The sequence below is a fragment of the Salvelinus sp. IW2-2015 genome, linkage group LG36 (assembly GCF_002910315.2).
Source record: "Salvelinus sp. IW2-2015 linkage group LG36, ASM291031v2, whole genome shotgun sequence".
In the NCBI taxonomy this organism is placed as follows: Eukaryota; Metazoa; Chordata; class Actinopteri; order Salmoniformes; family Salmonidae; genus Salvelinus; species Salvelinus sp. IW2-2015.
This window is the reverse complement of record NC_036875.1, coordinates 3,373,974-3,400,291: the sequence shown is the minus strand read 5'-3', so window position 1 is coordinate 3,400,291 and position 26,318 is coordinate 3,373,974. Positions and strand designations below refer to the sequence as shown.

Below are 26,318 nucleotides of genomic sequence, written 5' to 3'. Positions count from 1 at the left end.
AGTATATTGAAATAACATACTTTAGGATGATATTGTGACATGTATCAAATAAAATCTAAGCCAGAGATCATATTCACCTTATACGAGTGTTTTCCAGGAGCCGAGTCCAGGTGCTACTTCGCGCCCAGAAAGAAAAAATAAACTGCGCAACACTCAATCAAAGAGGCTGTGTTCAAATACAGGACGAGATAATCAACTGATTTCAACTCTCACTTCCGCATGACACACAGAGGAAGGCGTATGACGTGTTTCTACAGTCCTAAGTGACATGCCCTTTTATAGACAAGGGCTCGAAGAGCGACATCGTTTTTGGAAATCTCACTTCCGGATAGGAAATGGACTGTAAAAATAGTTCTGTTCCACTTAGAGAAATAATTAAAACGGTTTTAGAAACTAGAGACTGTTTTCTATCCAATAGTAATAATATGCATATTGTAAGAGCAAAAATTGATTAAAGAGCCGTTTGAAAATTTGCACATATTTTCCAGTTTTCAATACGCCCCCTGCAGCCATAACAAGTTAAAACAAGTCAAAATGAGGCTCAGTAGTGTGTGGGCCTCCACGTGCCTGTATGACCTCCCTACAACGCCTGGGCATGCTCCTGATGAGGTGGCGGATGGTCTCCTGAGGGATCTCCTCCCAGACCTGGACTAAAGCATCGCCCAACTCCTGGACAGTCTGTGGTGCAACGTGGCGTTGGTGGATGGAGCGAGACATGTCCCAGATGTGCTCAATTGGATTCAGGTCTGGGAACGGGCGGGCCAGTCCATAGCATCAATGCCTTCCTCTTGCAGGAACGCTGACACACTCAGCCACATGAGGTCTAGCATTGTCTTGCATTAGGAGGATCCCAGGCCAACCGCACCAGCATATGGTCTCACAAGGGTCTGAGGATCTCATCTCGGTACCTAATGGCAGTCAGGCTACCTCTGGCGAGCACATGGAGGGCTGTGCGGCCCCCCAAAGAAATGCCACCCCACACCATGACTGACCCACTGCCAAACCGGTCATGCTGGAGGATGTTGCAGGCAGCAGAACGTTCTCCACCGCGTCTCCAGACTGTCACATGTGCTCAGTGTGAACCTGCTTTCATCTGTGAAGAGCACAGGGCGCCAGTGGCGAATTTGCCAATCTTGGTGTTCTCTGGCAAATGCCAAACGTCCTGCACGGTGTTGGGCTGTAAGCACAACCCCCACCTGTGGACGTCGGGCCCTCATACCACCCTCATGGAGTCTGTTTCGACCGTTTGAGCAGACACATGCACATTTGTGGCCTGCTGGAGGTCATTTTGCAGGGCTCTGGCAGTGCTCCTCCTGCTCCTCCTTGCACAAAGGCGGAGTAGCGGTCCTGCTGCTGGGTTGTTGCCCTCCTACGGCCTCCTCCACGTCTCCGATGTACTGGCCTGTCTCCTGGTAGCGCCTCCATGCTCTGGACACTACGCTGACAGACACAGCAAACCTTCTTGCCACAGCTCGCATTGATGTGCCATCCTGGATGAGCTACACTACCTGAGCCACTTGTGTGGGTTGTAGACTCCGTCTCATGCTACCACTAGAGTGAAAGCACCGCCAGCATTCAAAAGTGACCAAAACATCAGCCAGGAAGCATAGGAACTGAGAAGTGGTCTGTGGTCACCACCTGCAGAACCACTCCTTTATTGGGGGTGTCTTGTCTAATTGCCTATAATTTCCACCTGTTGTCTATTCCATTTGCACAACAGCATGTGAAATTTATTGTCAATCAGTGTTGCTTCCTAAGTGGACAGTTTGATTTCACAGAAGTGTGATTGACTTGGAGTTACATTGTGTTGTTTAAGTGTTCCCTTTATTTTTTTTAGCAGTGTATAAAAAGTGAAAAGAACAGGTCCTAGTATCGACCCCTGCAGAACACCTTTATGTAATCTACCTCAAGACATTCAAACCCATCAATCATGATGGCCTGAGTTCTGTCACTAAGATAATCATGAAACCCTGAACAGACGTTAGAGCCCAATCAAGGACAACTTGTTCAATGACATAGCATGATCAACAGCTTTTGACAGGTCCACAAACAAGGCAGCACAATTCATTTTAGTGTCTAAAGAATTGACAATATCATTAACAACTAATGTGGTGCTGTGATAGTGCTGTGCCCTGGCCTAAACCCACATTGATTTATATTCAAAATACCATGTTGTGAAAGTTGTGAATCTTAGCTAGACATGGAAACCTGCAGTTGGTACGATAATTATCGAGATCACTACTCTCCCCGCCCTTATGGAGTGGTAGCACATAAGCTGTTTTCCATACTTTAGGAATATATCCTGATAATAATGTTAGATTTAAGATATAAGATATGGGTTACTGAGCCAACAATGAGGTGGGAAGCACACTTGAGCATTCCCGGCTGAAGTCGACCAGCCCCTGTGGATTTCTTGGTATCTAAAGCAAGTAAGTCATCAATGAATTATTTTCTGTGAATTGCCAAAATGCAAAAACTTGACTTCTGTTTTCCAAATCAATCTGCAAAAGTTCCAAATCAGCATTTAGCCCACTCTTAAAGGCGCTGCATTGTCAATCCGACGTCGGCATTGGCAGTGCAGTATTTACGGTGCTACGGCCTCTGCAGCAGTCAGAGCATTCATACTTCTTCTGCTTCGCAGAGCAGCACAGAGCTGTTGTGAAGGAAGTTGTCAAGGAAGGGAGTTTGTGCTTATATAGGACCTCCCGCCCTTACCTACTGTCAACCAATCATGTCAATGCGGAGCTATATGGAGCCCTCTGCATTGTTACAAAATTTGAGAGGCATATGCCCATGAGGTACGGAGCTTGATTTGACCACATTTTTGGATCAAGCATAAATTGACTTTTAGAGATTGTAGGGCTAGACGCTCTTTCAAAAAAAAAATAGCTTGCTGAAATAAAATGCCGATTAAACGCATCAATTCTGACATTTTTGTCTGTAATGGGGCAAGTCTGAATTCATTTGTGGGGGCAGTTTTCCATTTTCCCAGATTACTCTTACAATCAGAATGAGTGGTTACATAATAATCACATTTAGCCTTTATAATTAGTCTCAGACATTGATTCCTTAGTTGCCTTGAAGTTTGCCAATCCGGGTCTAAGCCTATGTTTCTGGATTTGACCCAGGCAACATTTATTTTACAAATGACTTCAGATAATTCAGAACTGAATCAGGGCATTCCATCGACCTTCAACTCTCAAAGTTTTAAAGAGAGCATGATTATCTACAATAGTGTTGAAGACATTTACAAAAAAAGCTTGGAGCTAAATCGGGTTCAGAAATAGCTGAGATTACAATCAAGGTCACTAAAATAAACATAATGTAAAAAAAGCTTGTTCGTTTTTAAAGTTCCTCTTAGTGATGACAGGAGGCTTAGATGTATGCATTCTCACATCTCTGACACATCAATGGTCACTAAAATCCAGCGAGAAAAGTCCATCAGCAACATATTTTTCTGGATTATTAGTCAAAATAAGGTAGATTTCGATGGATCTTTAGGATTCGGCTGTGTAGGCTCAGTCATCAGCTGAGAGGTTTAGCTCAGAGCAAATATCTTTCAGCATATGTGACTAGGGCTGTTATAGTGACTAGTTGCGGGGACCATATTACTGCCACACTAGCAGTCATGAGTCATGACCACAGTAAACTTCCATGTGACTGTTGAGTCTCCTTTTATGCACTCTGGACATGCTTTGGTAGTACCCCAACTTGCAAACTACCATCAGGCCCTAATGTCCTGGTAAACAGGGCTCGATTGTCCCTCTAACCACTCTGACATCAATGAAAATGCAATCTAAAATCACATCCGACACTTATCATCAAAACTGTAGGCCCTATCGTACTTTTAAAACTCACCTCACTGTGATGATCAATTTGAAGAAAGAAGTTCAACAGCAGGAAGTTGTTTCAAATCCTAACACAACAAAATGGACAGCGCTTTCTAAGGTGATGATTAATTCAAAACACCCATACACATATTAGAGTTTATGCATGCGCCCAAGCCCGGGAAAAAAATGGAATAAAAATGATTACTGTGCCATCACACGTTACATAGCCTATCGCATATTACGCATGGCAGAAAAACATAAAACATAACTGATTTAAGATGTCTTTGGTACATAATTGGTCTAGCCTATACTCCAAAATTAAACACATTTGAGTAATTGCCTTTTGAGTGTGGACTGTATGTATTATGCCCCAGGCAATGCTGTTGGTTCATTGATTTTGCAGGGCAGTTTACAGCCAGCCTAAATTAGTGCATTTGTATTTGATTTTTCATTATTTTTATAATTAATTGGGTGACTAACTTTAGCTATACGGAATACGTCACCACCATGCGTTTTATCTCCTCTTCTCTCCTTTATTATTTTTTCTTGAGCACGCAGACGGGCCGTCAACAGTTTAGTGAAATATGTTTTGTTTGTGAAAACATGTCACTATCGACGTTCCAGAACCGATTTCACTTGGTTTCCCCAAATTAAGCACGGAGTATCTGCAGGAACAAGGTTGGAGAGCCCATGGGATACAGAGTTTGGGCGGAATATCACCTGTTGGGCAGCGAGAGCGTGCTCCTCAAACAGTGGTTGATGTGTGGAGGGAAAATAGTGCCCTTATGTTTATTTCTCACTTGCTCATATTAAGCGCATACTCTGCTTTACAACCGAATAAGCCTACAAAACCGACCAGCGAGAAAGCGCACGGCCACAATTCGCTATCAATTCTTTATTCGAGTGCCCCTGCTCCTGCCCATTTAATAATAGGCCATTCTAAATTTACATTTAAATTGACATATTAGTAAAGACAAGATTAAATTGAGAATAGTCTGATGGGTGAAAATATGATCACTTGATGAGAGAACAGCTGTGCAGCCCGAGGCAAGGGACAGAGCGCAAACTTTTTTTGTTACTTTCTCAAATCCTCAATAGCCTATACTCGCACCACGCAGCCCATTTATGTTGATTTCTAAGAAATGCTAATGTTTTGTATCATTCACAACTAATGTTACCAAATAACTCTAGGTCTAGCATATAGGACCTGTTTCAAATGATCACTTTTACGCTCAACATAGCCACTTCATACGCGCACTCACTCTGTAATGGGAAAAAATAACCTTTTGATTTTATTCAGCTAAGTTCAATTATATTATCCTTACTATAAAATCATATAATATCAAATATTGGCATGGGACTTATAAGCATATCTTGTCAGCTAAATGAACAAGCCTACAGCCTATGGCATGGAGCATAACCAGATAACATAGAGTGGATCAACTCATATTCTGTTCTTCTGAAATATATTTTCTTCATATCATAATGTTTCTTTAGAACTGCCTAAAATAAATAATGGATTTTTTGTGATGGTGTACATTAAATTGGTTTATTATACTTTTGAAATGTCGATGTTCCAAAGGTGTGCATCAGCGGCTTGTATGGGTGGAGGCCTGGAGATGCTACATGTGTTTGTGATAATATACTCCTACTAGCGTCAGCTGGTTATTAGCCCACATTAAGAACAGACAATACGTTAACCATTTGGAATGAGAGCCTAAACGTAATGTTTTAACCCTACCCCAAACCTTAACCCATACCCATACCTTAACTTCAAAATTTGACATTTGGAGAAGTTGAACGATACACAGGAGCAGGAGTAACAAAAACACTTCAAAATTTGACGTTTGGAGCAACTTTGAAATTTGATGTTTGGAAACGTGGATAAAGTCTAATTCTGCAATGAGATTGTGAGAGCTGGTGCACTGACATAGCCTCTTCCACCACAGCCTGATTCAGGGCATCATTCATAGTCACTGCACACTACTGGCATTGGCCAGCGGGACCAGCACACACAAAAAAAAGGCGCTACCTCCAACCTCTTCGGCTGTTCCCATAAGTTAACCCTTTGAAGAAACCTTTTTTTTGTTCAAGGTAGAACCCTTTTGGTTCCAGGTAGAACCCTTTTCGGTTCCATGTAGAACCTGTTCCACACAGCGTTTTATATTGGAATCCAAAAGGGTTCTACCTGGAATCAAAAAGGGTTCTCCTATGGGGACAGCTGAAGAACCCTTTTTTGAAAGATTTAATTCTAAGAGTGCAGAGGATGGCTGGGAGGGTGTGGGCTCTATGAAGAGGTAGAGGCCCAGCTCTCTGGACTCTTCAGACTCAGAGTCACAGCCAGACACATAGGCTCCTCCTTATCAGACTGAGAGTCGGAGTCAGACTCGTAGCCAAAGTCATAGTGACGTGACATTTAAGAGATCCAAAGTTCGACGTGTCTTCTCAGAAGGTTTGGTTGTTTATGAGGAGAGTTTTGAATTTGTCTCTAGAATTTTGAGAATGTGGAATGTTATTGATGGTTTCCATGGCAAACCAAGCTTATTTCCTTGTGATGCACTAGATCCATTCAAGTGATGTCATAATGGTGGAAACGTGGCCAGAGAGAAATGGAGATTCAAATCCAAACAACTTCAAATTCAAGTTCCAATTACAATTTTTTCCTGTGAGGGGTCTTGTGTGCAGTGGTTCATACAACCAAACACAATAGAGGACAGAACGCACATTTTTTCTTACAAAAACAACTTAGAAAAGCATCACTGACACCGGTAACATTACTGACTTTTTCGATCATCATCCCCCTCCTTCTCAAATGTGTATTGTGATATTCTACTCATAAGAATCTACCCTGTCCCCCACCAGGTCATGGTTTCTGCTGGTTTCTATTGTATAACATACTGTATGTCTACCCTGTCCCCCACCAGGTCATGGTTTCTACTGGTTTCTATTGTATATCATATGTATGTCTACCCTGTCCCCGCAGGTCAGGTTTATTGTATAACATATGTATGTCTACCTGTCCCCCACAGGTCATGGTTTCTACTGGTTTCTATTGTATACATACTGTATGTCTACCCTGTCCCCGCCAGGTCATGTGTTTCTATTGTATACAATACTGTATGTCTACCGCTGTCCCCCACCAGGTCATGGTTTCTATTGTATATACATACTGTATGTCTACCCTGTCCACCAGGTCATGGTTTTCTATTGTATAACTACTGTATGTCTACCTGTCCCCCACGGTATGGTTTCTACTGGTTTCTTTGATTAAATATTGTATGTCTCCTGTCCGCAGGTCATGGTTCATGGTTTCTATTGTATAACATACTGTATGTTACCCTGTCCCGCACCAGGTTCATGGTTTTATACTGGTTTCTATTGTATAACATACTGTATGTTACCTGTCCCCCCAGTGTATGGTTTTATTGTATACACTATGTATGTCTACCTGTCCCCACCAGGTCATGGTTTCTATTGTATAACATACTGTATGTCTACCTGTCCCCAGGTCTGTTTACTGGTTTCTATTGTAACATACTGTATGTCTACCCTGTCCCCGCAGGTCATGGTTTCACTGGTATAACATACTGTATGTCCCTGTCCCCACCAGGTCATGGTTTCTACTGGTTTCTATTGTATAAAATACTGTATGTCACCTGTCCCCACAGGTCATGGTTTTACTGGTTTTCTATTGTTACAACTGTATGTTCATGTCCCCACCGGTATGGTTTCTATTGTATAACATACTGTATGTCTACCCTGTCCCCCACCAGGTCATGGTTTCTGCTGGTTTCTATTGTATAACATATTGTATGTCTAACCTGTCTGCCACCAGGTCATGGTTTCTGTTCATGCGGCCGGTGTATCTGTGGTGACGGCTGGTTTGGGAAGTTGTGCTCGTTCCCCCGGACATGCGAAATGACTGACGCTCAGAGCAAAGAGCTGTGTGAGACCGCCGATGGAGTCATGTGCAATGGAAAAGGTTCCTTTGTTTTTTCCTTTGTCATTCGATTTCATGTATTTCATTTCTATCTCCATCTATTGGCTTCTTTTTGTGTCTATTCTCTGCACTATTTCATTCCATTCAATTATTTTCTACTCCATTGATTTGTGTAGACCACTTGAGTAGAGCTTTCCATGAGATCTGATCACACAGATTAGGGTAGTAGCAGGCATTAAGAAACAAAAACCTCATACCTGCAGTCTTCCCAGGGCTGGCTTCAGGTATAAGCGACATAAGTGGTTTCTTAGGGCCCCGGCTGCTTGGCAGGGCCAGCGCCAGAACAAATCTGTTGGATGGGAATTTGATTTCCATAGGGGGGTTCTTTTTTTCCACTGGACCTCCTATGTCTGCATGCGCTGCACATTATTTTATTTTTTTACTAGAGATGTTGGGCCTGGAGGGATCCACCTTCAAGCTAATGAGCAGTCATTCTGACAGTGTAATTCATAGATTGAATGTATATGCAAAAATAATCATTTGGTTGTGTTTATGAAGGTCTTAGCTAACTTTAGAATAAAAAAAAATGCATTTATTAGTTTATGTTAATGTAGGGTATATATAAAAAATCAATATAAATAAGGTCAAGCGTTCTATCACTGAAACAGGAACTATATGCGTTGGCATGTGGTAACAACTTTTTGTACTTGATAAAGAGTGAAAATCAGCACAAAACCAATAATGGTATTATAATTTAGTGTCAATATGAGAGCAGGCAAAAATAGTCAATTAATGTCAGCTCGCGCTTACACTGTGTGCGTCTTCGAGCAATGGCATCAGTTGGAGCATGTCCATGTCACAGAGTGTGATGCGGATCTTGTTTTCTGCTTGAGATGTAGGACGTGCTCTCTCAGTGATGACATGTTGTGCTCATAATCAGCCCGTGGCACTGTCACCGGCTTGTTCTGTTGGTGCTGTCCCTCCTCTCTCCAGTCTCACCTGTTCATTTGGTGATGGCTCCGGATACATGATCAGGGCGTGCAGCGTTCTGTCTTTTTTTGCGCTTAGGCCTCGGAGTTGTAGGCTCAGGCGTAGGCTCAGAATCAGGAGAATAATCCTCAGAGATGTCATGATTCATTTCTTCCCTGCCATCTGAGTCGTTTTCATTTCGATTTTGTAGCAGAGCAAACACAGCATGTGCATCCATTCGTCTTGGTCAAGTACGCCAGAGTAGACTGATGAGACTGCTTGGATTCGGTGGACTGATATAGGGTATATCATTAGAATAGATCAACACAATAGGATGTCCCGCCCTGTTCTTCATTCACAATTGGTGATTACATGATTATGCATCGTTTGCTACTCATCAACTTACCCATTCTCCCCCTTTCTCCCCCATTATACTTTACTTCATTTATTTAATCTTTTATTATATGTGACATTTGTTTCAATATAGTTTAGGGTCAGTTTTGAGGCAATTATCGGGATGATTATCAACTGGGCAAGACACCTCCAATGATCGGGAGAAGGAGAGGATCAGGCTCTACTGTTGGGAGAAGAAACTACTTTCTCTCGCCGGAGAAAGCATGCAATCAAGCAAAACAGCACCCCTCTGTCTCAGTATATGTAGCCCATGTATCTGATGCTGTGTGGCCAGAAATAGTATGACATGCCATACTCTTTTTGGGCTACAAATACCGAGACAAAGGGGCGCTGTTTTGCCCGCTAAGATGATTTATCTGAGATTGATGTGTCTTTCTGTCGGCGCACGTCTCAGTCGAACAAATTATCAATATTTAAATATTTTATTTGGACAGGAAAGGAGGTCCTGCTGCCTATGGGGGCCGATCTCACTTAGGGCCCAGAAAAGGCTCGGCGCCGGTCCTGAGTGTACCCAATATCCATGGTATATCTACAGTGCCGTCGCAAAGTATTCAGACCCCTTTACTTTTCCCACAATTTGTTACGTTACAGCCTTATTATAATATGGATTACATTTTAAAAATCCTCAGCAATCTACACACAGTACCCCATAATAACAAAGCAAAAACAGGTTGATAGACATTTTTGCAAATGTATAAACAAATTTAAAAAAGATACCTTATTTACATAAGTATTCAGACCCTTTGCTATGAGACTCGAAGTTGAGCTCAGGTGCATCCTGTTTCCTTTGATCATCCTTGAGATGTTTCTACAACTTGATTGGAGTCCACCTGTGGTAATTTCAATTGATTTAACATGATTTGGAAAGGCACACACCTGTCTTTATATGGTCCCACTGTTGACAGTGCATGTCAGAGCAAAAAACAAGCCATGGGGTTGAAAAAATTGTCCATAGAGCTCAGAGACAGGATTGTGTCTAGGCACAAATCAGGGGAAGGGTCCCCAAGAACACAGTGGCCTCCATCATTCTTAAATGGAAGAAGCTTTTGACCACCAAGACTAGAGCTGGCTGCCCAGCCAAACTGAGCAATCAGGATAGAAGGACCTTAGTCAGGGAGATGACCAAGAACTCGATGGTCACTCTGACAAAGCTGGAGTTCCTCTGTGGAGATGGGAGAACCTTCCAGAAGGACAACCATCTGCAGCACCCCACCAATCAGGCCTTTATGGTAGAGTGGCCAGACGGAAGCCACTCTTCAGTAAAAGGCACATGACAGCCCACTTGGAGTTTGCCAAAAGGCACCTGAAGACTCACAGACCATGAGAAACAAGATTCTCTGGTCTGATGAAACCAAGATTGAACTCTTTGGCCTGAATGCCAAGCGTCACGTCTGAAGGAAACCTGGCACCATCTCAGAGCCCGGACCCAAACCCGATCGAACATCTCTGTAGAGACCTGAAAATAGCTGTGCAGCGGCACTTCTCCATTCAACCTGACAGAGCTTGAAGGATCTGCAGAGAAGAAATGGAGAATCTCCCCAAATACATGTGTGCCAAGGTTGTAGTGTCATACCCAAGAAGACTCGAGGCTGTAATCACTGCCAAAAGTGCCTCAACAAAGTACTGAGTAAAGGATCTGAATACTTATATAAATGATATTTCAGTTTTTAAAGTTTCTATAAATTAACAAACATTTCTAAAAACCTGTTTATACTTTGTCATTATGGTATTGTGTGTAATAGATGCTAGACTAAAAAACACAACCCGACATATCAACTACAACATTTACATAACCGCTGGCGAAAAAGTCAAGGGGTCTGAATACGTTCTGAAGGCACTGTATGTGTTGGAGGCCATATACTCTATTCAGCTATGTAACCAAAGAACAACTTGCATGTCACACTGAGATGTCAGCCAAATGTCAGGTGCATGGAGATTACTGGAGTATGGAGTACTGTCAGTGATCTACTAAACCAAAGGTATGTTGTCCATCTTAGGACATCCTCACCCTCTGGTCTCTCACACCTTCTTAGGCTGCACAATGGAGATGGGCATGTTTCACCATGCTCCTCTGCACTCAGACACAAGCATAAGACTATCCTCTTCAGTTAGGGTAAAGGTTAGGCTTAGGTTTAGGTTTAAAACCAGATTTTATGACTTTTTAGCTGTGCCAGCTAGTGACCACTCTGCAGAGCTGCCTCCAGAACAAGATTCATGACAACAAGCGGTAAACTATGACTCAAGTAGAGTCAACCCTTCAACTCTCACACTGCCATCCTTCAGGCACACACTACCCACTGGGCAAAAACTGATTGAATCAATGTTGTTTCAACGTCATTTCAACCAAAAACATCTACGTGATGACGTTGAATAAACACAGAAAAACTAATTTGATTTGCAAAAAGTCGTCACCCAACTTTTAACTTAAATCCAATGATATGCTGAAATGTTTTGTTGATTTCACCTTGAATTCATGTCAGTTGACAACTCAACCAAATGTAAAACGAAACTAGACGTTGAACTGACGTCTGTGCCCAGTGGGTAGTCTATGGGGATAAATAGTGGAGACTGAAAAGACCTCTCCCGGGTTACAGCCATGAGAGATTCGTTCCCCTCTCGTCCCTCTGCCTGCTTTGTATGCCCTTTCCAAGCATTTAACACCTCACTATCCAGCCCGTCGCTCACTGCCCTTGACGTGCATTGGAGCGCACAGTAGCACTATCTGATGGGAGAAATGCAAGGACGGTGCTTTTGTTGTTCAGGAGAGGAAGTACTGGGGTAGCCAAAGGAGCACAGACTTTTACAGTGAAAGTTTGCTGGGGACGATTCCCAGGTAAAAGTATAGCTGGTGTGATTTACTTAAGGGGTGGACAAGCATGGGAAAACTACGTCCCACTGGTTGGTACCAGCCTGTCTTATATATACACTGCTCAAAAAAATAAAGGGAACACTTAAACAACACAATGTAACTCCAAGTCAATCACACTTCTGTGAAATCAAACTGTCCACTTAGGAAGCAACACTGATTGACAATAAATTTCACATGCTGTTGTGCAAATGGAATAGACAACAGGTGGAAATTATAGGCAATTAGCAAGACACCCCCAATAAAGGAGTGGTTCTGCAGGTGGTGACCACAGACCACTTCTCAGTTCCTATGCTTCCTGGCTTGATGTTTTGGTCACTTTTGAATGCTGGCGGTTGCTTTCACTCTAGTGGTAGCATGAGACGGAGTCTACCACCCACACAAGTGGCTCAGGTAGTGCAGCTCATCCAGGATGGCACATCAATGCGAGCTGTGGCAAGAAGGTTTGCTGTGTCTGTCAGCGTAGTGTCCAGAGCATGGAGGCGCTACCAGGAGACAGGCCAGTACATCAGGAGACGTGGAGGAGGCCGTAGGAGGCAACAACCCAGCAGCAGGACCGCTACCTCCGCCTTTGTGCAAGGACGGGCAGGAGGAGCACTGCCAGAGCCCTGCAAAATGACTTCCAGCAGGCCACAAATGTGCATGTGTCTGCTCAAACGGTCAGAAACAGACTCCATGAGGGTTGAGGAGGGCCCGACGTCCACAGGTGGGGTGTGTGCTACAGCCCAACACCGTGCAGGACGTTTGGCATTTGCCAGAGAACACCAATATTGGCAAATTCGCCACTGGCGCCCTGTGCCCTTCACAGATGAAAGCAGGTTCACACTGAGCACATGAGCACATGTGACAGACTGACAGAGTCTGGAGACGCCGTGGAGAACGTTCTGCTGCCTGCAACATCTCCAGCATGACCGGTTTGGCGGTGGTCAGTCATGGTGTGGGGTGGCATTTCTTTGGGGGCAGCCCAGCCCTCCATGTGCTCACCAGAGGTAGCCTGACTGCCATTAGGTACCGAGATGAGATCCTCAGACCCCTTGTGAGACCATATGCTGGTGCGGTTGGCCCTGGGTTCCTCCTAATGCAAGACAATGCTAGACCTCATGTGGCTGGAGTGTGTCAGCAGTTCCTGCAAGAGAAGGCATTGATGCTATGGACTGGCCCGCCCGCTCCAGACCTGAATCCAATTGAGCACATCTGAGACATCATGTCTCGCTCCATCCACCAACGCCACGTTGCACCACAGACTGTCCAGAGTTGGCGGATGCTTTAGTCCAGGTCTGGGAGGAGATCCCTCAGGAGACCATCCGCCACCTCATCAGGAGCATGCCCAGCGTTGTAGGGAGGTCATACAGGCACATGGAGGCCACACACACTACTGAGCCTCATTTTGACTTGTTTTAAGGACATTACATCAACGTTGGATCAGCCTGTAGTGTGGTTTTCCACTTTAATTTTGAGTGTGACTCCAAATCCAGACCTCCATGGGTTGATAAATTTGATTTCCATTGATAATTTGTGTGATTATGTTGTCAGCACATTCAACTATGTAAAGAAAAAAGTATTTAATAAGAATATTTCATTCATTCAGATCTAGGATGTGTTATTTTAGTGTTCCCTTTATTTTTTTGAGCAGTGTATTAATTCAGTCACAATTTAAAAAGGGTCAGGACTACAATACACTATGGTTGTGAGCACAGTACCTTGTCCTCACAAATCTATCCTTATATTCTTATAACTGTAATTATTTTGTTGATCACTTGAACGTCCATTGTTGTTGTGTGTGTGTGTGTTTGCGTGAATGTGTGTGTGTGCTCTGGCAGGGTCGTGTCATTGTGGCCGGTGTATCTGCTCTGGATCTCCTCAAGATTGGTGGGTCTCTGGGGAGTACTGTGAGTGTGACGACAGAGAGTGCGATAAGCACGACGGACTCATCTGCACAGGTACGGTATAGACCACGCAAACACACACACACACACACCTAAATCCTCTGTCCAAGGCCCAATTCCCCCGCCGATAATGGCCTTGGCTTGGTGTCAACGAGCAGGAGAGAAAGACCCAGACAAAGAAAAGAGAGGGAGAACGAGTGAGCGGAAAGACAGGAGGAAAGAGAGAGCAGAAAGAGAGAGACTTTCCTCTTAACAGCCCAGCTCTCATCCAGAAGTGCCATCTTCTCTCCACTAATGCTGAACACCACAATAAGAGCACACTTTAAATTACGTTTAGCTTATAAAGGATTCATAATGCCTTCAATAAGCACAACATAAGTGTGTTGCAAATATTCTATAACCATATGTCATGCTTTATAAAAGGTCCATAAATGTGGCATGTGACATAATCACCAGCGTCAAACGTGAAATAGCCCACTATGTAGAATATGATATAAACATTTGCTTTGTGAAGGGTGACAGTGTGCTGAAGGATGGCATACTCTCTAAAGGGATGTCATGTTAGTCACATTACACCTCATCTTGTTCCCAGACACATCCACCAAAATGTGCGGAAGGTCTGGTGGACCAACGCATCAAACATGGTCTTCATTAGTTAAGGTTAGGTTTAAAATCACATTTTAGGAAGATCAATTCTGGAAATGGGCAGGGTTTATCCATAATTATGACTTTCTGACTGTGTTAAGTAGTGACGATGAGCTATAAAAATAAAGAGAGTTGCACACCCAACTAGTGACATTGAAAAATACTTGACTCAGGTCACTCCTATAGTGTTCTATGGTCACTCCCACTAAGGCCAACTTTGAATGGTTGGTATCCCAGGCTTATACACTACATGACCAAAAGTATGTGGACACCTGATTGTCAAACATCTCCTTCCAAAATCATGGGCGTTACTATGGATTTGCTCCACCCTTTTCTGCTATAAAAGCCCACTCTTCTGGGAAGGCTTTCCACTAGATGTTGGATCATTACTGCAGGGACTTGCTTCCATTCAGCCATGAGCATTAGTGAGGTCGGGCACTCATGTTGGCGATTAGGCCTGGCTCGCAATTGCTGTTCCAATTCATCACAAAGGTGTTTGATGTGGTTGAGGTCAGGGCTCTGTGCAAGCCAGTCAAGTTCTTCCACACCAATCTTGACAAACCATTTCTGTATGGACCTTGCTTTGTGCACGGGGGCATTGTCATGCTGAAACAGGAAAGGGCCTTCCCTGAACTGTTGCCTCATAGTTGGAAGCACAGAATCATCTAGAATGTCATTGTATGCTGTAGCGTTAAGATTTCCCTTCACTGGAACCATAAAAAACAGCCCCAGACCATTATTCCTCCTCCACCAAACTTTACAGTAGGCACTAAGCATTCGGGCTGGTGTCATTCTCCTGGCATCCGCCAAACACAGATTCGTCCGTCAGACGAATCTGTGTTTGGCGGATGAAGCCTAATTGTGAAGCCTAATTCATAATTTCCGAGAACGCGTTTCCACTGCTCCAGGGTCCAAAGGCGGCAAGCCTTACACCACTCTAGCCGATGTTTGGCATTGCCGCGTGGTGATCTTAGGCTTGTGTGCAGCTGCTCGGCTATGGAAACCCCATTCATGAAGCTCCTGACGAACAGTTATTGTGCTGACATTGCTTCCAGAGGCAGCTTGGAACTCGGTAGTGAGTGTTACAACCAAGGACAGACGATTTTTACTCGCTACGCACTTCAGCACTCGGYGGTCCCATTCTGCGAGCTTTTGTGGCCTACCACTTCGCAGCTGAGCCGTTGTTGCTGAACTTCACAATGACAGCACATATAGTTGACCGGAGCAGCTCTAGCAGGGCAGAAATTTGTCAAACTAACTTTTGGGAAAGGTGGCATCCTATGACTGTGCCACGTTGAAAGTCTCTGAGCTCTTCAGTAAGGCCATTCTACTGCCAATGTTTGGCTATCGAGATTGCATGGCTGTGTGCTCAATTTTATACACCTGTCAGCAACGGGTGTGGCTGAAATAGCCAAATCCACTAATTTGAAGGAGTGTCCACATACACTATACTGTATATACAAATGTATGTGCTGTGTGGGCAATATACTGGGGACGATGTTACACCAACTTAAAAAAGCCCCCAACTTAAAGAAATTGAAAGTGGCTTTCTTCTGGAACCAAGTTACATGTTCCTCAGTACACAAATATGCACACAACAAAAACGAGCCATACCGTGCGGTGCTGGGCCCAGTCAGGTCTTTGACACATTCACCCACTCCCCCACTGAAAGATCAGCCACAAAATGTTGGCACCATTRATAACAGGTTGTAATAAACCAGCGTGGGAACAGAAGAGGAATACCTAGTGCGGTAGTCTCAGGTTGGACTACTCCAAATCATCTTGGTTCTGACACACACACACACACACACGCAAGCTTTGCAGGTCCATTAACCCATTTAAATATCTCTCACACCCTACAGTAACCTGTGGATCACGAGAAACTTCATTAGCAGTAGAACCTTAATAACACTTTATGGAGTTTCCTGTAATACTTAGTTTGAAGTATTTTTGGCCATTCATAACACACCCATAAAGACTAAATCGCATGACGCTATGCTTAATTTAAAGTCAGACCCTTTGGTCATTCAAAACACATACATAAAGGCTTAATGATATAAACACAAATGTATTAGCACCAGTGGCGATTTTAGCATGTACATCTTGTTGGGGCAAAACATTTATAATGTGGGATGCATGCCAGCAAAGCTACTACACAACACAATACTAAACAATTCATTAATTGCACTGTAAGAGTGACTAACAGTGCCCACAAACTGTTAGGGCGTACATAAAGCTGTCCCAACAGCGGAGTCCCAACATCTTCCCACTGCTACACCTGGCTATCAGCGGAGTCTTGTCTGGCAGCGAAACAGTTCATTCAGCCTCATTTACTGCCTTTAAAAAAAACAYAGCTCATATGTCTGACTTGCTTAAACAAATGTGGTTTCTACTGACAATTGAGATGTACAAACTATGGCATAAGGGGACGATGAGCGGATAAGAGACAATGCGTAATTTCGATTAAGACATTAATGAGCGAGCTAGGACAGAGGTAGTCGATATAGCTATTTGTTCAGCACTTTTTAAATGAACAGCCACAAAATTCAGAACATGGGTCTTTCTTACAGTGTTCTCCCTGTACACCAAATCACAACGGTAGGATAAATAAAGGGGGCATATAAGCAGACAATGAAAGCTCTTACAATTTTCAATGATTACATTTCTCAAAAACAGGTTATAGGCTACATGTGCACCACCAAGTCAAAATAGTAGGCGGAATTAAGAGGTGAAAATAGACCAAATTATTAGGGTGAGGCACATGGGCTACTAACAGCTTACTACACAACGTACACTTAGTATTACTTTCTTAGCCTCAGTATACATATCTCCCTGGCATATTACATATTTTATACAGCAGCATACAAGACATGTTTGGACTCACCTTGTTGTGCTGTGTTCACTTGAACAGAAAGGTGGCACGCCGGTCCTTCGTGGGCAARTTTTGTCATCAAACTTTGTCATCAAAGTCTGACATTCTCYGAATTTATGGTGCTTTCAAGACAACTTGGAACACACAAAAAAAGTTTGAATCATCATAATGTCAGTGATCTCCCGAGTTGGACGAAAGTTCAACAATTATTTTCCCAGTTGTAGCTCGTTTTTCCAGAATTCCCAGTTGTCTTGAACTCACTAAAGTCAGATTTTGCAGTTCCGAGTTAAGTTTTTTTTGAGCGCGGCATAAATCATGCTTCATTGACAACATGGCCAATGATGAATGTTTATAATTTTAAACTGGGAAAAGAGACCCTTAATCTTAGACTTGGGACTACACAGCCACTCCACTGAATAGCAGGCTTTGCAACGCTTGCAGTTAGCCACTGATTCCTTCCAAACCACTCATTGTTGAATTAGCGATTTCCAACTTGTTGTGTAATGTTTATATCCAATGGCTGATGAGCACCGATCGGTTTTATTTATACTTTCTCTTCATTATTTCTCTTCATATGACAAGGATTAAAAAGGATTTGCCAGTAGATTGTCGACTTTATTCATGATGATGACAGCTAGCTAAGATTTTGAAAGTATGATGTTGACATGTCCAATCAAAGCTACTATAGATATGTGATTTGACGTCATTTTATCTGTGTCCAATGGCCTTGAGTCTTCTTAGCTGGGCACTTCTACTGTAATTCTATGGCAGCACCCAGGGACTTGAATGTTCTAGCTCTACCCTTAGGTGACGTAGTGTCCCCATGAGTGACAGAGCACTGAGCCAATCACGGCGCAACACTCCGTATTTTCTGCTGGCCTRCACCACCACCACAGAAAGCACTGAGCTAGGCTGAAACACCTTTTGGAGCTGCCTTACTCAAGAAAACTAAAAAGAGATCATGTTTGTATGCATCTTTATTAACTCAAYGATATATATATTTTTTGCATTGTTTGCAAACTGATGTGTGACACGTATTAATGCCAAAATAACATGCAAAACAGGAAAGCCCAACCTGCCCTGAACGATAGCTAAAACAAATAAACATTAAAAGACATGTTGAAACCATACATTTCCTTTTATTTGTACATTTTTAGAACAATACAAATACATTAAACATCACACATGGTTGTGAATAGTGTAGCTTGATCCTGCACTGGCGGGCGAATGCCTCTTGCCTCTTGCCTCTCTGCCTGCTGGAGGGACTGCATGATGGTTCCATCTGGATAAGGCATTTCTGTGCTGCGCCAGAAACTCTAAATGGGGAGGTGGTAAACTCCATTTGGTTCGTATTATTATATTCTTCTTTAATTTACAAATCTCATGATGTGACTAGGAGATGTGACTATCTAGGGGGATTTTTAGGGACAGATCGAATTTACTGGGGGGGATGGTCCAATTCAAGGTATCATTAAAAAAAATGCAAAAGCATTTCTAAACTTTATTAGGGTAATATCAACATCAATAGTCAAGCCAATGTTTATAGGGAAAACACAAGCAGAAGAGCCAATGTAAACCAAGGAAAAACGCACTACTCTCCCCTGTGCCCAATAAAACCCTCAACAAAGCAAAACACTATTTTGGACCATCCCTCCCCCAATGGTGGTCAATGGTGTTTGACACAGCTGCCAAACGTTGCTTCTTGTTGAACGTGGAATGAGGAAGAGCTCGGTTTTGTTTGTTTGAAAAGTTTGTTGTTTGAAAGTGTAATGGAAGGTTCTTGGTAGCTAGCTTCTTAGTTTTCATCCCGCAACGCAGTTGGCATCAGTTGCTGGGACTGCTTGTCTCTTTCCAGTGATCCTGCCGACCAAGAATGGGTCTGAGGAGCTATTTGGTGTCGCAGCTAGCTTAGCTGCTAGCTAGCTGCACATCAAGCTAGCAAGGTTTTCTTGAACACAGCCCGCAATGCGGTTAGCCATTGTGGCTGGGACCGCGGATTGTCCCGGGTTTGTAGCTGTCTAGATCCCTGCTGATTGTTGTTTTCAATCTTCGCCGTGAACTGCCATGTCTGGAACTGCGAGGAGTAACAGCGTAACCTATGTTGCTAGCTACCATGACAAAGACCAAAGCCGGCGGGAGTACCGTTGAGGACAATGGTGTCTCTCTATCACACGAGAAGGATCTTTTAAATGAACAAAAAGAGACCTACAAGCAGTTGTTACAACAACAAGAAAATAGATTCAAGTGCTTTGTCCAAATACTTGTGGATTCTACCAATAAAAGAATGGACAACCTTACCAGAGGTCCAGGACCTGAAGARCAGTTTGCAGTTCTCCCAGGGTCAACTCGATGAGTTGAAACACGAGAACGGCAAGATGACAGCAATCTGTAAGTCATTGAGAGAGGACATACATTCTGTGTGTGAATCCAGGATAACAATGGGACAATCAAGGAGGGGGGACAATCAAGGCGGAACAACATGGTTGTGGACGCTATTGCAGAATCTCCACATGAGACCTGGATGGAGTCTGAGGACCAAGTGAGGGAAATGATTTCTGAGAAATTGAAGATGGACCACAGGAAGATTGAGGTGGATCGCACCCGCAGGACTGGAAAACCCACCACCGGCCCAGGTGACAGGCCCAGGCCAATAGTGGTCAAGTTCCTGAGGTTCAAGGACAAGGTAGCTGTTTTGGAAAGAGCCAAGAACTTGAGAGGAACGTATATCTTCCTCAACGAKGACTATCCTGAATCTGTGCGCCAGAAGAGAAAATAACTGATTCCAGCCATGAAAGCTGCCAGAGTGCGTGGGGACATAGCTTACATCCGCTATGACAAGCTCATTGTCCACTCTCCCTCCCAGAAGCCTTGAAGGGATGAGAGAGCCAAGCCTATGGGTTCGTAGCTTCAACCCCACAGAACACACACACACACACCAATTGATTAATCGACTGCTGAATGAATATTTTGTTCTCTTGCTTTATTTGCTCTTTTCAGTATTATGTATATCTCTGATAAGCTTCCCAGGAAAGGGCTGAAAATAGCCCATATTAATATATGTAGCCTTTGACATAAGGTTCATGAAATCAATAACATGCTAACATCAGATGACATTCATATATTAGCCATTTCTGAGACTCACTTAGATAATTATTCTGATGATACAGCAGTAGCAATACAAGGATATAACATCTATAGAAGACACAGGCATGCTTATGGGGGAGGTTGAACTACCGTAAACACGTGGGGTCACTTAGAAATGTCCTTGTTTTTGAAAGAAAATKACATTTTGGTCCATTAAAATAACATCCAATTGATCAGATATACAGTGTAGACATTGTTAATGTTGTAAAAGACTATTGTAGCTGGAAACGGCTGATTTTTTAAGGAATATCTACATAGGTGTACAGATGCCCATTATCAGCAACCATCACTCCTGTGTTCCAATGGCACGTTGTGTTAGCTAATCCAAGTTGATCATTTTAAAAAGGCTAATTGATAATTAGAAAACCCTTTTGCAATTATGTTAGCACAGCTGAAAACTGTTGTTCTGAATAAAGAAGCAACATCAATGGTTGTAAAGATGGGGAGAGGTCTGTAATAAAGATATGTTCAGTTTTTTTGACACCACACTCCAAAAAACAAGTTCTGCAGGCTCTAGTTTTGTCTAATCTTGATTATTGTCCAGTCGTGTGGTCCGGTGCTGCAGCTGGCCCAGAACAGAGGGACACGTTTTGCTCTTAATTGTAATCAGAGGGCTGATATAAATACTATGCATGCCAGTCTCTCTTGGCTAAGAGTTGAGGAGAGACTGACTGCACTACTTCTTCTTTTTAGAAGAAACATTAATGTGTTGAAAATCCTAAATTGTTTGCATAGTCAATTTACACACAGCTCTGACACACACACTTATCCCACCAGACATGCCACCAGGGGTCTTTTCACAGTCCCCAAATCCAGAACAAATTCAAGAAAGCCTACAGTATTATATAGAGCCCTAATTGCATGGAACTTCCTTCCATCTCATATTGCTCAAATAAACAGCAAAMMTGRTTTMMAAAAACAGATAAAGCAACACCTCGCGGCACAACGCCTCTCCCCTATTTGACCTAGACAGTTTGTGTGTATGCATTGATATGTAGGGTACGTGTGCCTTTAATTTTTTTTAAATGTAGTTCTGTCCTTGAGCTGTTCTTGTCTATTGATTTTCTGTATTATGTCATTTTGTGTGACGTTTCATGTTTTGTGTGGACCCCAGGAAGAGTAGCTGCTGCTTTTGCAAAAGCTAATGGGGATCCTAATAAAATACCAATTACCAAATACCAGTGCATTTCAATCTGTCCCTTATTTAACTGAGCCTGCTAGCTAGCTACATTTCGGCTAGCTAGCAATTGCTGTGAAGTCGACAAATATATTTGAAATAACGATTGAGGTAGCTACAGTATGTAACTGAACTACTACAAACGAATTGAAATTGCAATAAATAAAGGTTAAGTTACTTGTTTTCCGCAGTCCAGTGGCACCACAAGTAGTCATTTGATTTGCGAACTCCTTACATGATCAGCATCTCGTCACTAAAATAGTACTTCCGGGTCACGGAATTTCAAAAAAATGCGAAAATTATGTTCCCCGACATAATAGTAGAAAAGTGTCAATAACCTGGATTTATTCATGATATATGAAACATAATTGTCTAAACATTAACAATAATGCTTATTTGTTCATATTTAAGTGACATTTGAATTAAATTTGGGTTTAAAACCATGTTCAAAGGCCAAATAAATGCCCACAATGCGAATCACTGTATATGGAATACATATTGGCTAAAAGCAAGAACAATTCTGGGTGCCACAGTAAAAATATTGTAGGGAATACTCAGTAGGGTCTGTAAAATGTATATAGGGTGTCATTTCATGGGGCTCTGAATAATACAAAGTGTTGCTGGCCTTTTATTCAACCCATTCCATTGACCGGCACAATGTGAAACACTGCATATGGAATGCATAATCATCACGTGCTAACCAAACAACATTGCAGGGAATGCTCACTGAATTAAAGGTCAACTACACTCCAAATGTAAGTTTCTAAAGATTTTCCAAGACCGGAAAAGTCATCCCCTGATGTGGATTAAGCATTGTTGTAAACACAGAAAATCATTTGTTTTTGTTTATATATTAAAAAGTGTGAAGAAAATGGTAAAACCAGAAAAAAAWTGGGAAATATGAAACATGAATAAACAAAAATGAGAAAACGGAATTTGGGAAAAAAACTGAAGTAGGCAAAAAATAATAACGGATTTTAAAAGGCCCTATCAAAGTTTTGAGGAAGGTTGAGGTCAGGTCCAATATTGACTATGATCCCAAGAGAGAAAGAGGTTGGGCCATCCTAGAATTTTTTAGAGTAATATAATATAATATATACAATTTAGCAGACAGTTTTATCAAAAGCAAACTTACAGCCATGCGTGAATACATTTTTACATATGTGTGATCCCAGGATTCAAACCCACTATCCTGGCATTGCAATGCTCTACCAAGATGCATGACAGGGTTATATATGCTTTGTGAAGCCTCAAATAAATGTTATTTATAAGGCCTTTATTAAGAGGTGCTTATGCCACCTATATTTGTCTTAGTGGGTTATGTCACATTTGACATTGGTGGTTATGTCACAGTTATGCCACATTTATGAACCCTTTATAGAGCATGACTTACGTTTATAGATGATTTGTAACACATTTATGTCGTGTTTATGAAGGCTTTATGAATCCTTTATAAGCTGCACTTCATTTAAAGTGGGAGCGAGTTGGTCTCCCATTAATATTTCCTCAGGGCAGCAGGCAATTGGACAGCTGTTAAGAAGATACTCCTCTTATTGGATTCATGACTCCTGTGTCAGTCGTAGTGTCACTCAAAGCAATGCTGTAACCACAGAATTCACACAAACATTCATTAAAAACGAGTGAGAAAAAATGCGAGTGGACAAAGGGAGTTCATAAATATGTTGGTTAAATGTCGCTGTTTAGCATATTAATGATTAGGGCATATGTCACAATTAGCATATACATGAGGATGATTGAAATCGTGTTTTTTTTCCATGTTTCACTGACTTCTCAAAAAGGGGGGAAGGGGGGTTTATGCAAAAGAAAACAAAAACATTAGTAATTATTTGATTACTCCCCCCCTTCCCAAGGTGGCAGTGCAATGCACTCAATATTTTATAATTAGAACCACGCAAACATCTGTCTGCTAAGTTTGTGGATGAGTTATTCCCCATGTGGGAATTTTATGGATTGTTCAAAGCAGGAGATTCACATTATGCATACAATTCATGAGTGATGTGGAAAATTCAATGGATTAGGAATGCCTGCTGGTTCATTTCATGCCCCAAGGATGATAGTGCTGGCACCCTTCGAGCCTAGAGAGAAACGAGGGTGCAAACCTGTGACACAAATTAGAACCTTCAGTCAACATTAGAAACATCTAATTGTCTTTTGTCGGATTTGTGTTCCCGAAAATAACTTCAATGTTTGGTTGTTGTGTTTTTGAATAGTCATTCCAGTAAATCACTTTAAGGGAATATAGCACAATGCAGTGGACACAGTTTTACATTGCTTGTGTAATCATGTAGGTCTTTAATTGTATTGTAGTGACCTTAGGACAACACCTAAGGACCTTGTAAAAATTACAGACCTCTTGGTGGTTAAGGTGTTGGACTGACAGTCGCAGGGACTTGGGTTCAAACATGGGTTTGAGTCTTGGTCGGGGCTATCCCCCAGACGTGTCACAATCTGTTTTCTAGACAGACCATCCAGAGCCACGTGTACCTGTAGTTTTAAGATGGGGGGGGGGGATTCCCAATGTGTGAACGTTTTTTTTCAATGATACAATGTCAAATACAGCACAACACAAATATTTTGGTTTCTCCATTCATTATAACACCATTCCCATCTATCCCTGCTTTAATGCCCAACTCGGAGGCATGACACCCCACACCACTCCACTTCTGAGAGTCTAGATGAGGTGATTTGTCCTGCCCTGATCTGCCCTGCCCGCAGCCCAGTGAAATCGCCCACTGCATGACCAGACTTGCTCAAAATAACACTAATTTCCCCTGTGTTCTCTTGTCGACACAGCAAAACTCCCTAAGCTATAGGCCTCAATATTAAGGCCAAAAATATAATGATTTCCTATGACCATTTCACTGTGTTGATGGTCCGTCAGGCAGGCGGTCTCAATATGTTATACCACACACACACATTGTCTTTTTACTTCAATACTTTTGTCTTTGACTCAGATTGAGCCTTATGTAATGGCGTCATATAATAAATCCACACCAAGAATGTAATCCCACTCTAGAGCATACCYATAGCAACCTAAGAGAGCTCAGCCTAGCTCGAGCCCCCTTCGTGGAACTCTGTCAGGGGGTTCAGGAACCTAGTTAAGAAAGCTCAGGCAGGCATGATGGGTCAGGTGGCTCTGTCGCTTTACGGTTTCTCCTCTTACCTCTTATTGCAGGGAATGGGATGTGCAACTGCGGCAACTGCGACTGCTGGGATGGCTGGACGGGGAACGCCTGTGAGATCTGGGTGGGAGCTGAATACTAACACCACAGAACATTTCAGTAGCTATACAAAGAGACTGTGCTGTCAGAAAAGGTGTGAAACACCAAAGGGAGGAGAGGAATGGAGAGAGCGWTGGAGAGGAGGATAAAAAAGAAGTCAACCAAACTGGGATGTAATTCTTCATTCAGATTTCTGCATATCACTTGTATAACGGCATTCATTGTACTGGTTACAAATAATCTTTATTAAAACTATGTTCTTTTTTTGTATGCAAGAAAAAAACTTTTGTAGCCAAAATATGTTTTTTCTCTTTAGAAGACCTTACCATGTAACCCTTTATATGTTTCCAATACAACTATATGTATGACAATTGTTTCTGTAAGAATGCTTACATATTCCAGAAAGCTACACATTTACATATTCCAGAAAGCTACACACAATAAGATGCAGGTACATAAACAGAATCCAAACATTGAAAACAAAAGGATAAATGTTTTATTATTAATATGAATACATTGTGTGTGTGTGTGTGTGTGTGTGTGTGTGTCACCAGTGGTGTGTTTTTTGGGTTAAAAGTGCTTCCTGACAAGTTGGCCTCAAAGAACACCCTGCACTCAAGTCAAGAGTATCGTTTGAGCGTTTTATTTATTTTGTAATGATGAAACATTGAATGTGCCGCGTGACACAACATTTTTGCATGGAAACAATGAAAATACCATAATCATACGTGGGTGTAAATCTGTTATAACATGACATACATATCTCCAAGTGGCACACTTGCAATTGTATATATTTAAATATAAATCATTTTAATAGTGCCTATTATCGCTGAAAACTATCACGACCATCATAATCTTCTACAACCGGTCAATCAATGCATGGCAATTCCCCCTTACTCGTGAACACCATGTCATGAAAACGTTCAAATGTCGTGGCCGAAAAAAGAACAGAAAACACACATAGCTCTATAGTGCCATGCTGGGTATTCATGTAACTTCAGGAGTTGGTTTCAGGGGATGTGAGTTTCTTTGACTCGAGAGCCCAACCTCTACCTGAAAACATGATTGATAGGAAGTAGTAAAGAAAAAAATGTAAAGTAAATAATTCTACTTTGGCCTTTTCATGCTTTTTAGTACTAGCCAACCTTTCKTTTTATTTATCCCATCAAAATGACAGGTGCAATAATATACTGCACACTATATTGCATTAATGTTACTGACATTACAGTCACACCTTTATATAAATATTTGATTCAATATGTTGTATATATGTATACAACAAACAGACTGTACAGTGCAGACAAACTCGTAGCATATATATGTATGTAAAATT

At 42.2% G+C, this 26,318-nt stretch overlaps 1 protein-coding gene across 1 annotated transcript in view; it reads left to right on the top strand.

Annotated features, from left to right (window-relative positions):
* itgbl1 (integrin, beta-like 1) overlaps positions 1–25,089 on the top strand; it is a 128,700-nt gene extending 103,611 nt beyond the window's left edge. Inside the window, exons 9-11 of the mRNA XM_023981473.2 lie at positions 7,666–7,812; positions 13,840–13,959; positions 24,940–25,089. Coding sequence (XP_023837241.1) covers positions 7,666–7,812; positions 13,840–13,959; positions 24,940–25,028 — 356 coding nt within the window. The 3' untranslated portion in view covers positions 25,029–25,089. The remainder of the gene's footprint in view (positions 1–7,665; positions 7,813–13,839; positions 13,960–24,939) is intronic.
* The last annotated feature ends 1,229 nt before the right edge of the window (positions 25,090–26,318 follow it).